The 12,551-nt window shown below is 42.4% G+C and overlaps 1 protein-coding gene across 3 annotated transcripts; it reads left to right on the forward strand.

The window, feature by feature from the left end:
- Positions 1 to 2,157: 2,157 nt before the first annotated feature.
- LOC147435171 (Protein kinase superfamily protein) lies at positions 2,158 to 5,875 on the forward strand. 3 transcript variants are annotated; one of them, XR_015185069.1, is made up of 4 exons: positions 2,158 to 2,535; positions 3,071 to 3,142; positions 3,254 to 5,636; positions 5,743 to 5,875. XR_015185069.1 is itself a non-coding variant. In XM_086488274.1 (3 exons), exons 1-3 carry the CDS (start codon positions 2,526 to 2,528, stop codon positions 5,425 to 5,427), a joined length of 2,256 nt encoding a protein of 751 aa, XP_086344400.1. In that variant the 5' UTR covers positions 2,158 to 2,525; the 3' UTR covers positions 5,428 to 5,875. The 3 variants fall into 3 exon arrangements, 2 of the variants coding, with proteins under 2 accessions (XP_086344400.1, XP_086344401.1); XM_086488274.1 differs by having other exon boundaries at positions 3,254 to 5,875; XM_086488275.1 differs by lacking the exon at positions 2,158 to 2,535 and having other exon boundaries at positions 3,061 to 3,142; positions 3,254 to 5,875.
- Positions 5,876 to 12,551: the final 6,676 nt, after the last annotated feature.

Here is a 12,551-nt window from a genome sequence, read left to right on the forward strand (position 1 = left end):
AAAAGCATGACATTGCTCCTTGACAAAGTTTTGTAATCATGCTTGCAATAATGCATTAAAATAGGTGTATCTTTGAAAATCATGCCACCTACTGTCCCATCAGGATTTGATTACTTCCTAGTAGCTATTTTAAAAAATATGAAAAATACATAGAATATATAAATATATATATATTGAAAGTTAACCTAGATATAGGATCTAGCTAAGGTGTAAGATAATAATGAGATAGTAGAAAGAAAGAATCAATGCTTTTTTGCCCCAAGTTAAAGAGGCGGACTATTGACGCTTTTCCCATAGTACTTTTTGACGATAAATTAAGAATATGTTACCCTTGAGATAAATAATAGGATGAGATAGAAAGCTTATTATTATACTTAGATATGCATATGTACATTATAGAAAATATAATTATGTATCTAAAAAGTTGCAACATAGATCTTGTAGCATGCGTTCCCACTATGTACGTGTCACAGCACAACAACGCGAGTGCAGAGAATGACCTGCAAAGACATGATGTACTCCGTGTGTTGTCGTGCTAGCTCCCACACGAGAGCATGACCTCTAGCAAAGCATGTGGGCTTGGAGACATCACGTGGATGCGCGAAAAAGAGAAGTTGTCGTGCAAACTGGGTGTCATCACGTATAGAGAGAGAGAGAGAGAGAGAGAGAGAGAGAGAGAGAGAGAGAGAGAGAGCGGGCTCAAATAGAAATCACTATTTGAATTGTACTTTCAAAATAGAAATACTATTTTAAAAGTTTCATGAAGGCAACTCTTTTACCTTCATGGATGGAATCTAGGATTTTTTTTTTGAAAAAAACGACCTCCATAATGTGGGTACCCTATTGTGATCAGTCATGTAGCACATTTTAGTATTCTAACTCGTGCTCCCTTTATCTTCCCATTTTAAATGGCCAGTTCAAAATCATTTGGGAAAGTTAGATATTAGAGTTTTATGACAGAGCCCTCACCAATGAGCCTTCAAGAGGCACAGTGAGTGAAGGAACATTTTTCCCTCGTATTGTGGGCAATTGTTTACAGCTTGGTAGCTGTGTAAAGCTTGTCAAAAGGTGATTGGCTCCTTGTGGGGGATGGTTGCTCGGTAACCCCAATGAAAAAGCTGCTACTATTTGCCGGTCATCGTCGAAATGCTCCTTGGATGAGTACCTATGGGGCATGTACGTGGTATTAGGAGGACTATGAAGGAGCCTTCTTAAAGTGCCCCTGCACATCCCCCCCCCCCCCCCCCCCCCCCCCCAAAAAAAAAAAAAACATTTTATACATGGCCCTGTAATTGTGAGGTCCTTTATCTTTAGCATAACCAGCTGCTTGCATGTACGCTGATGGTGACCTACTCCCCACGCTCAGGGAACCTCCCATTAGAGGTCATAAAAGCTTTCTATTAAGGTGGAGGGTGGTTGATGCACCCCCAAGCGAAAAGGCAGTAGTAGGTTGCGAAGCCTCCAAATGGTGCACACTAAATTGTATGTGGCATGCGGCATAAACTTCGAGGGCCCTCCAAAGGCGCCAATGCCAATTGGGGACCCTCTTAGTGTCCAAAGGTGAAACCAAGCAAAGTAGTGTGCAATATTGTAAAGGGGCCAATAACGAGGTGGGTCCTCTACAGAGACCCACCTAGATAAGTAAAGGTTGCTCCAAATGTAGCACAAGTAAGGACGGGTTGTGGGGTGGTCAACACGACTGAAATGAAATCACCACCGACGCAGATCTTGGGTTCAAGCCTAGCTGGGACAACAACTCTAAATACCCACTGTCTTGGATCGTTGTTCACCCTCTTTTCGATACATGGCAAAAAAGTTTTTCTGCTACACATCGCTTGTGTAGCGCCAATCGCGTTGCCAATTTTGTTGCTACTTGGCTCAGCTTTCACTTGCACCTCCATTGCCTCGAATCAACTCCCCAGCCTTCTACTGGCCCCTTTACCCTATGCAATTCAAACGGTGCCACGATGCACAATTGGAGGTCAAGACTCAAGAGTGTTGAGCGACAACCCATTGAATGCACAAATCAATCGCAGCAGGTGGGCACACCACACAGATTTGCGAATTTGGCGCATGCCCACCATTCAAAAGAAAGGAAAAAGGAACGCGGGGCCGGGGGGGAGGCGGAGGGAGAGAGAGAGAGAGAGACTGCCTAGAAAGCGTGTGTGTGTGTGTGTGTGTGTGTGTGTGAGAGAGAGAGACAGAGAGAGAGAGAATCTCTTCCGCTTTCCTCTCAGACAGCAACTACTAAATGGGCGATGGTCTTTTGACTGCTGCCTCCTCTCTCATCAACAATCTCCCTACCACACCTCAATTCACTGTTGTTTCGACGTGCTTCACTTTTGGGATGCCTCGTACGCCATAATTTGTAGATTTCTTCTGCGCTTGTGCCCTAATTCTGCGCCACAGAACACTACAGTTATTGTTGCAGCTGCACGTCGAATAAGGGAGTCTCTGTTCATGGTTTCCGTAGCTGCCCCATATCGAAGAGAAGCTGCTTCTGGTGGTTTGCCCAAAGCTTCGTTATGAGATCGGGTATGGCTTTTCTTCCTATCCTTTCTTATGTATTTTGCTGGCCGATCTGATGGTCCCATGTTCCTTGATGCCATAAGTACATCGTTGAAGCCTTTCACAGTGCTCACAGCCTTACAGATAGCTGCATGGCCGCATTAGCGCCTACTGAGAACAGTTCGTATATAGCCACTTTGTTATTTTACCAGAGCGGCTTAATAGACTTGCATGCATATTAGCAAGGATGATTGAAAACCATGCTCTATTTGCGTAAGTTTGGTGCGTAGAGGTTTATAATTTGATGAGAGCACGCAATTTGGATGACAGAGAAGGGAAAAACAGTAATACTTGTGTTGTGATCTGCCAGAAGATACATTATTGCATTGGTGCATGGCCCCAGCAGTTACTGTCCCATTTTGGATGCTACAGGCGATCATGATGCCCTTTAATTATAGTGCTTGAAATCTACAATTGGACCTTATCTTTGTTAAATGTGGTCATTCCACTGTAGTTAAAGAGGGACACATGATTGTAATTTCAGTGGCATTAATGTTTGCAGGACGTCGGTCCAAAGAGCTCGAAGTCGCTGGTGGCCACGGAGGAGAGAAAAGCTTTCAAAAGTCATCTCCAGGTCCAACTCTACTCATTTTCTTTCATACTAATTGTAACTAGTATGAGAGAGCCTTTTTCTCAAAGTTTATGGTTATGCATCATGGCTGAGATAGGTAGTTCTTGATAGCAGGTATTTCTCCAGATGGAAAAAGTGCGATTGCGGGCTCCAGCAAAATGGGAATCTCACCTAAGACTCGATCGACACGCAGTCCTGGGAACAGCATAAAGGATTTTTTGAAGAGATTAGGGGACAGTGAGGCTTTTAGTGTGCTACTCAGGAGTTGGCTTGATGATAAGTTTTATAGAGAAGGAAACAAGCACCATCAGGTTAATTCTCCTTTTCAGCTTGATGAGCTTCGTCAGTTTGACTTTGCATTGGAAGGAGTGCAGTTTCAGCAGCTGCTCCGGATGCCTGTGATGTCTTCACCATCCTCCTCTGCTATGTCTGTAGAAGCTGAGATGTGTCTTGCTGTGGAAGATTTTCTACATGCAAGTGCCCAAGGTCTGTGGGAGACTTTCTGGAGTGCAGATGATCCATTCCCGTATTTTGTCACTGGTTCACATGGATTTGGCTCGAAGAATGCATATGGCGAGAAGAATACTTCAAAGAAAGTCAAGGGCCCTCATTGTGCTGCTTTAGTAGGAAGAAGTGGTGGAGGAGCATATGCCTTGTGGGAGCACATATTGGAGTTTGTGTTGCTAAAACCTGACCTTTCTGTGGAGGCTGGACAGCTTCCCGATACAGCTGTTGTGGGTCAGGCTGTGTTCTATGCATTGCACATGCTTTTATCAAGGAAAATGGCCCGCACAAAGTCAGCTGTTCACAAGCATTCTGATACTGCCTATGTACTGCTGGTTAACTCTCATTGTGGAAGTGTGGTTAAAGTGGAAGGGGATGTTAATGAACTGGACACAAGTACCACGAAGGTTTATGATAATGCCATAGCATGGGTGCAAGCAAGGGCACATATTACAGTTTCGACCGTTGAACAGGTTTGGAACAGGCTCGGAAATGCAAACTGGGGCGATATTGGTGCCCTCCAATTGCTTTTAGCGACCTTTCACAGTATGGAGCAATGCAAAGGGACACCAAGGAAATCAGTATCTGAGTTAGCCACAGATCACAACACGCGATTGCAGCGTAGGAGATTGGAGCGCCGCATCTTGGAAGTTCATGAGAATGGTGCAGATATGACATCTCATCACTCAACCAAAAATCACAGAGAGATTGAAGAGATAGAAGAAGAGATCGAAACAGATATTGTGAAGGAGATGGAAAGAATGAAGCTTGGTCAAGGAACGATTTTATGGCTCGAAGATTCCCACTGGCAAAGGGGCTTCAAGATACTTGAGGATTCTGTTGAGGGCAGACGCTCAGCTTATAGAGCAACTGCCCTAGACGATGTCGGTAAGCTTTTGAATGTTTATGTGGGAGCTCATCCATCTCAGCTGGAGCCTTCGTGGGAGGATATGAGTACATGGTACCAGGTGCAGAGGCAGACTCGAGTGTTGAATGTCATGAAGCAGAGAGGTATCTCCAGCAAGTACTTGCCCCAGCTTGTGGCTTCAGGGAGGATTCTACACCCTGGCTCTTGCACCAAGCAGAGTCCTGGTGGGCGATGTGACCACCCATGGTGTGGAACACCTATTCTAGTGACATCGCCCATTGGGGAATCATTGGATGTAGTTGTGCAAAAGCATGGTGTACTTTCACCAGAAGAGGCCCTTAAATGCTGTCACGATTGCCTTTCAGCGTTACGGAGTGCAGGTTCGGCAGGTATTCAGCATGGTGATATAACTCCAGAGCATGTACTACGTGTGGTAGGAGGTGATGGAGAGAGTTATCACATCCTCGTAGAATGGGGTCATGCTGTTCTCGAAGATCGAGACAGTCCAGGGATCAGTTTACGGTTCTCTTCCACCTATGCTTTGCAAGAAGGAAAACTCTGTCCGGCCTCTGATTCTGAGAGTCTGGTGTACCTCCTTTACTTCCTTTGTGGAGGAAGCACACCACACTTTGACAGCATCGAATCGGCATTGCAGTGGAGGGAGAGATCGTGGGCCCGAAGGGCTATCCAGCAACAGCTAGGGGAGGTTTCTGCAGTTTTGAAAGCATTTGCAGACTATGTGGACAGTCTTTGTGGAACTCCTTACCCTGTGGATTACGATATCTGGTTCAGAAGGTTGAACAGGGCTCTTCATGGTGAGGAAACAGGGAAAAGAATGGAGAGTTTTTCTTTGATCACCAAAAGGGTTAGTGATATAGCAGAATCCTCAGGAACATCAGGGGCATCACCAATTTGAAAGCTGCTCAAGAATGTATATCTGCAAAACTCGCTTCCCTGCTGATCATGGTATCTGGTTCACAAGGCCTGGAGATAGAGCAATTCGTGGTGAGGATTTCAGGCAAAGGATGATCAATTTTTCTTCGTTTGGGCAAAAAGGGTGGGTGCTATAGCAAGGTCTTCAGGAACATCAGGGACATGGAGTTGCTCACAGTGAAGCTTTGATTGGTCAGTGGATGGAGCATCGTCATGTGCATAATTATTTCTTTTTTCTTTTTTCTTTTGAATAAAATTTTCTTATAGTTGTGTCAATTGTCTTACCCACCGTATGCAGTGAGCTATTCCTGCGGCATTCTCTGGTACCAAAGTTCATGGAGGCCATGTGCTATGGCTTTAGTCCACCCAATTTCATTTAAATGTGTGTACACTTTCTTTGAGATACAAGATGAGGTTACAAAATTGTCACTTGGATTGCTGTAGTGAAGATGTCAGCAAGGTGTTCGAGGTGGCAGGCTTTCTATCATTTTGTGTTTAGCAATGTTTTGATAAGGGCTTAGATGATGCTGGCATCCTCCAGAAATAAGCGTTGTTCTTTTAAGCATGACTGCACATTTGTAGGTGTGCCTCTCAGCTCAAATGCCTGTTCCAACCATGAAAATGCAGGCATTGTCGTTAGGTTTCACCGATTCTTTCGTTTGTACCTACACTTACTACTCTGCCTCTGGGATTAATAACATGGGGCAAGCTTCAGCAGTGAATGGGAGATGGCTGGCTCAGTTTGGCAGCCATACCTGAGGCTTTTGTATGGGAGTAAGCCATGAAGTTGTATTTGATGAGTGGTGGGTAGGGATGCTACCTTGTCTGGCTGCCTTCAAGTTAGGAAGATTGTGCTTGATAATGTAAGCTAAAGCTTCTTTGTGGAAAAAGTATGGAGCAGTCTTTGATAAGCAGTGCTCACAGAAAACACCTCACCTGCCATTCATTTTGTGAATTTAAAACGTGCATGGCTATGATCTTACACGAGAAATCTGCATTTTTTTGGGGAAAAATCTGTGAAATTTAATAGCCCAATTTTTTGCGTGTGTAAAAAAATACTTTAGGAACAGTGCTTTGGAAGGAAGAGCGTGAGTTGATGTCAATGAACTTTTGGTAACGTGTGAACCCAGTAAGTGGGAGGAACATGCCCCATTTGCGGGTCCCCACAAGAAGATGGGGGATTAGTGTACTGTGTGAACACAGTGGAAGGAATTTTAGTCATCAAACATTCAAGGCAAACTCTCAAAAGTACGGTAGAAAGAGCTTCTAATTCTATTTTATTTCCATGCACAATGAGAGACTTGTATCTTCCGAGTTTTTGTAAAATCGAAGAGTTCAAGAAAGCACATGCCGTGTGAGCCAAAGGCAAGTGGGCAGTCTACCACGGAGGGAAGGCAATCATATAGAAGTTTCACTCTCCCAAGCTTTATACAACACTGCCGAACACCACTCAACTTTTTTTCCTCGACTCCCTCTGTTTTGTTTTGTAAATTTGTAATTTTAAGGTTATTTCTATCCAGCTATTAAGGACTGAATAGTTTTACTGATCTTGGGGCCGTTGCCCCAATGTACCAATGATCTCCTTCTCTATGTCGAGAGCAAATACTCTATATGCATGTTTTGGTCCCATGGTTCATATGTGACCTCTCGAGGGTAATACATCAATCCCCCCCCCACCCGCCTCTCTCTCTCTCTCTCTCTCTCTCTCTCTCATCTAGACTACTCTTGAAGAAAGTGGGTACAAAAACCCATTTTAGGGATTTTAAGGATGTCCTTTTTATTTAATCTAGAAAGTGTTGATAGGAGATGAAAGCTTCTGCCACTGTTGGTTTTCAAATGTGAAAAATATTCCATCTCTGGAGTGGATGTGTTGAGATGTGATCAGCGTATGTCATCAAAATTAAATTTTGATCACCTGAGATGTGACCTATGGTTGGTAGTTGAAAGTTCTCATGGGCTATATCAGCAAGCAGGGGGACTATCACTTCTTTACATCACTATCTAGGTAGCCATCATTTTGAATTAACGAAGCAATGTATTGAGCAATTGATGAACAACTTTGTAGGTATGTAAAATTTTGCCCATGTCGTTTCTGAGATGCAAGATACTTCCCTTGATTAAAAGACTTTGAGACCTAGGTTGCATGCAACGTTATTTGCAGACTGTTTTAAGCGTGAATAATGGTCGTATCATATGCTCATCCCAATTGTATCATTGTTTTTAACAAATTCATGTATCTTCTTACAAATCTTATCGATCGATATATGTTAAAAATAATATAAAATGGTTAGATTTCTGTCTCAGTAGCATCACTCACCATTTACAATCTGTAAGGTTAACCCAAGCAGTGAAATGTAGAGAGCTTGGCTTTAAAAAAATCATTATTAGGGGGTTCTCTTGGTTCTTGCCTTGTTCGGTGCCCCTCTAGCTCTTAGCTATATCTATAGGCCTTGCAAGTGTATAACTCACTTGAGTACTTTAAATGAGTTACCACACCTAAGAGGTATCTAAATGAATGACCGGGTTTTAGACTTTTTGAAGATAATGGAACATGCAAGAATACCTCTTCTAAACTTTCCATAAAAGTGACCTGCTGACCTAGCTCAGCAGCACCGACCAAGTCTTTGACTTGCTGTCGTTTCTCGTCAGTGAGAAACCTCATCAGAACTGATAATCAAGGTTGACAACCTGACAATAACATGCAGGGATTAAAACTAATCGCAACATGCTTTGCATCATGAGAAACAAACTCCAACCTACAAAGGTAATCGTTCCAATTGTCTCGCTTCTTGCCAACGTATTCTCTTAGCACATCCTTTAATGCTTCTCGCTAACGTATGCTCTTAGCATATCCTTTAGCCCTAGATTAATCTTACGTACTTCTCCATCTCTAGACGAGTGGTAGTATGTATTCTTGTATGTATTGTTGTATCTCCCCAACCGTTTACAAACGGGCTTAAAAAAGTAATGGTAAACATGGGTTTACAATTACTCACCAAAATGTGGTGGAATCTATACGATTGTGATTAACCAACTTGATTGGATAAACTTACGCAATTTAGACCATTGATCTACAAACACATATACAGAGTTCTCCCCTCGTATGGTAGTTGGTAGATCCACAATAAATGTCATAGAAATACTGAACTTGTGGTGCAATATGCTTTGTAAGTTATCATGTCCATAAATTTGTATGTCGTTCCAAACAAACTTGTGTTAAAACACTAGGGCCCATAAAACCTAGCGTGCATGCATTCACACAAACTTATTGAAACCTGCATTTTCATGACAAGAGTTTTCACGGTACGTACGTGAAAGCCTTGCAACAAAATAATAGAATTTGAAAACTCAATCACATCTAAGTTCCAACAATAAAACATTTTCAGTAACAAAACATAGCCATAAAAAACTCAACTCAATGTTTGCACTAAAAACATGTAGTGCTATTAAAGTGACACCTAAAATATCATTAATAGCAAGATTCTTGCTTGTCCATTAACGTCGATGGGTATTCCACTTGGGAGATTTGTTCAATTGTGAGAACAATCACCCATGGAATGAAAACAGTTGGCTCATAGGCCATTGAAAACTGACCAATGAATAGTAATTTTTGTGGCATCATTGCCACTTTTTTTTTAAGAGTCAGAGCATCCTCGCTCATTGAAAGGTTTTCATTGTTCCTTGAGAGATGTAGAAAAGATAGAGAGAGAGAGAGAGAGAGAGAGAGAGAGAGAGAGAGAGAGAGAGAGGAGAAGATCCATGGTGGGAATTGCTCGCCCTATAAGCTCCTCCACACCGTCTTCTTCTTCTTCCTCCCCTTCTCCCTCTCTCCCTTGAGCTCGGATACCAGTGTAAGACGGATTGAAGACAGACCTGCAAATTACCACCCAACCGTCATATATATAGGCCCCTGTCCCTCTGGCTCTTAGCTATATATATAACCCTATACTGCAAGTGTGTCTGGCACTTTGCTAGGGCCGTGCCCTCCTAGTCCTACCCTTGGCATGACAAAATTCTTCTCTTCATTGCATCTTCCATTGCCTATTTTTGGTAGATTATGCCAATAAAAAAGGTATCTTTAGAGATCCATGGCACACTGAAGCGATCAAGGAGCACTTTGCTCCAATGTGGTGGAACGAATATGGGGGAGACAAAGTGGGACTCCAGCATGCGGCCACTTGAGTTTTATGCCAATAGAAAAGGTATCTTTAGAGATTCATGGCACATTGAAGCGATCAAGAAGCACTTTGCTCCAATGTGGTGGAAGGAATATGAGGAGACAAAGTGGGACTCCAACGTGTGGCCACTTGAGTGTTATGAGTTTCTAACTCTAATGGCAGTTGCAAAAAGAATATTTATGTCTATGATTTCATTTGCTAGCGTAGAAATTGTGCAAAGCTTGAGCACGCCAAATGCCTTGTGTATGTCTTTTGCAACATGCGTTTGATCCATGCACCAAGAAAAATTACAACAAAGGTAGTGCTTGAGCACTTTCACCCACCATAGACCCATGAAAGCCTTGCTATAAAACGATGGAGTGATAATAATGGATTAAGTGTCATTCAAGAACTTTTACTTAGAGCAGATTGATAATTTTGTATTTGTGATAGATGGGTGTCATGAGTGACATTTCATTAACTTTGTGATGGACTTTGTTGCTAAATTGATGAGAATTTTTTACTTGTTGATCTTCAAATTGATAATGGTACACATAGACAAGTTTATAGAATAAAGCCCAAAGTAGAAAGACTCGTTTTTATAATTGACCATTTAGGTGCTTGCAGTTACAAAAGAGGGTCTCAGTGTCAAAACTTTGCAAAGTTTAAGTGGATAGAGCGGATGTCACATGATTAAAAGCACCACAATGGCTCATGGAATGCCCTAATGCATCTAATCATTGGCTAGTAGCTCATCAAGACCAAAAAAATTGTTCTCTGGTGTAGGATGGGGGATAGAGGCCCTTACTTTGCCTCGTATCTTGCTATTATAGCCTCTAGCTTGACTATCTACAATACATGCTCAACCATTGTTACATCTGCCTTTGCAAGCTTCACAAATAAAGATGCCATGCTCTCTTCTTGGCTCATTAGTGTCCCTCTAGCATGGCCATCTTCAAGCTATGTTTGTGGTCCTGTAGTGAGAGCTTTCTTCAAAAAAAAAGAAAAAAAAAAAGGGGGGGGGGGGGGGGGGGGGGGGCGTGGATCAACCTCTTTTCTGCGTGCAATTGTCCTTTCCTTCGCTTGTCCCGAGCCAAGACTTGCACAATGTAAATGGATTGAGACCGTGGACACAAAGAAGTTCTTGGGGAGAGGCATATACCAAAAAGGAAATTAGATATTAAGACACTACATTAGAAAGCTAAACAAGGAGATTGTGACTATTCATCGCATACTATTGGCTCCACTCTCCTACATTATATTTCAAGATCCACTTGAGCTTAACTTCATTGGGCATTAGAGTTCGTCATGCAAATCCTCGTGGTTGAGCTTAGGACTTGGATTCAATAGAGAAGTCAATTGAGCCGATCTAATGCGACGCCAGGAGCTGGTTGCTACCTACACTAGCTTGGGATATTTTTTTTTAAAAGATGTTGCTCCCCTAGCGCCCTCGTCGTCCTCTGCTTCTACACGACATGCGGCACCTGTGTCTTCCTTCCTAGCGCTTCTAGTACTACCACCTAACGTTGCTCCCCCCCCACCCTCGGCCAGTCCCCCCGTTTCTCTCCTTTTACTTTTCACTTGAAGCTCCCACTAACTAGGAAGGATCTTGCTTGATTCCCATGAAAAAGAAATGTGTGCCACCCTACTCACCACAACAAGTTCTCATCATCACTTTCTCTACCTATGCTAGTGAAATGAGGCCAATATTAAAAGTGGTTGGCTCACATCAACTCCCACCATGGATAGAGAAGATTGTACTGCTTGTAGACAAGGAGGGGGGCATTAGGGGCTTTTCATTGTTTCTTGGTCTTATGTGCTCTAGGGTGTTGGAAACCGGCCAAATTTGGAGGATTTTAGTGTAAAAACCGGCAAATCCCTAAAATTTTCACTAAAAATCGAGAGAGTTCCAATGCTCTCCTTTTCTTCATTGGTTGCTGAAAAAGTGTTTGGTAAACATTGAGAGCGAGAGGAAGAAATGGACACTGAAATCAAACATCTTCAAGTGGAAACAAGTAAAAAATCTTACCTATTCTGAAAGAATACTATGTCATAACGGAAACGAAAGAATTGCTTATGTGGAACTTAGTCCATTGTACAGACACGCCAAGTGCATACTACTGAAATACTTTGACAAGCCCTTGGCCACAATAAAGTACCTACCCTTATAGTATTTTCCAATACCATAAAGTGCCTTAGACTATTGAGAAATTTGATGTCCATGAATAGAGCATGGACATGGGGTAGAAGCTTGCTTCTGGTTAAAGCCTGGTCGCTTGTTTGGTTTTTGTCATCTGAAAATACAAGAAGAAGTTCTAGGTTGAGAGAAAAATTCAATTGGATTTTGCAATCCTTGATTGAAGCTGGCTCATTGCCATGGCTTCTGAAGTATGCTACTTTGACTCTGACTCCTAGCCATGGGTTGTGCTATACTTAGAACTCGTCCTATGTAGTTGTAAGCCGCCCCTTGGCTTTGTGCATATTATCACCCATTGAATTTTTTGCACATATAGTTGTAAAACCCCAAATCCGTATGCTCATAGCATCTCCCAAACTTTGAAAGGTGTTATGCCTTAAACACAAAAAAGGAAGCCTTGCTTTAGAGAGTGACATTAGAAGAACAAAAATGTGATGTCAGTAGACATGCAGATGTCATGCATTAAAGAAATCTTAAGGGCCAACCCTTGAGTTTTGTGCTAATTGCAAACTGATGTAGGACTCCCAAAATAGAAAAGATAATGCAAACAATACAATGTACCTTGTCATCGAGGTAAAAAAATACGATTGATCTTTTTTTGCAAAGTTAGTGAGCCTTGCTCAATAATCAAAACATCACCTTGGAGTCCAATTGAGCCTTGATCCATCATAACAATTGACAACTGCATAATTGGAACAAACCAAAATTAAAATTGCAAAAGTTATGCATACCATGTTTGCCACATGTTGGGAA

This window comes from Adiantum capillus-veneris, chromosome 18 (assembly GCF_014529385.1).
Source record: "Adiantum capillus-veneris isolate H3 chromosome 18, ASM1452938v2, whole genome shotgun sequence".
Taxonomy (NCBI): domain Eukaryota; kingdom Viridiplantae; phylum Streptophyta; class Polypodiopsida; order Polypodiales; family Pteridaceae; genus Adiantum; species Adiantum capillus-veneris.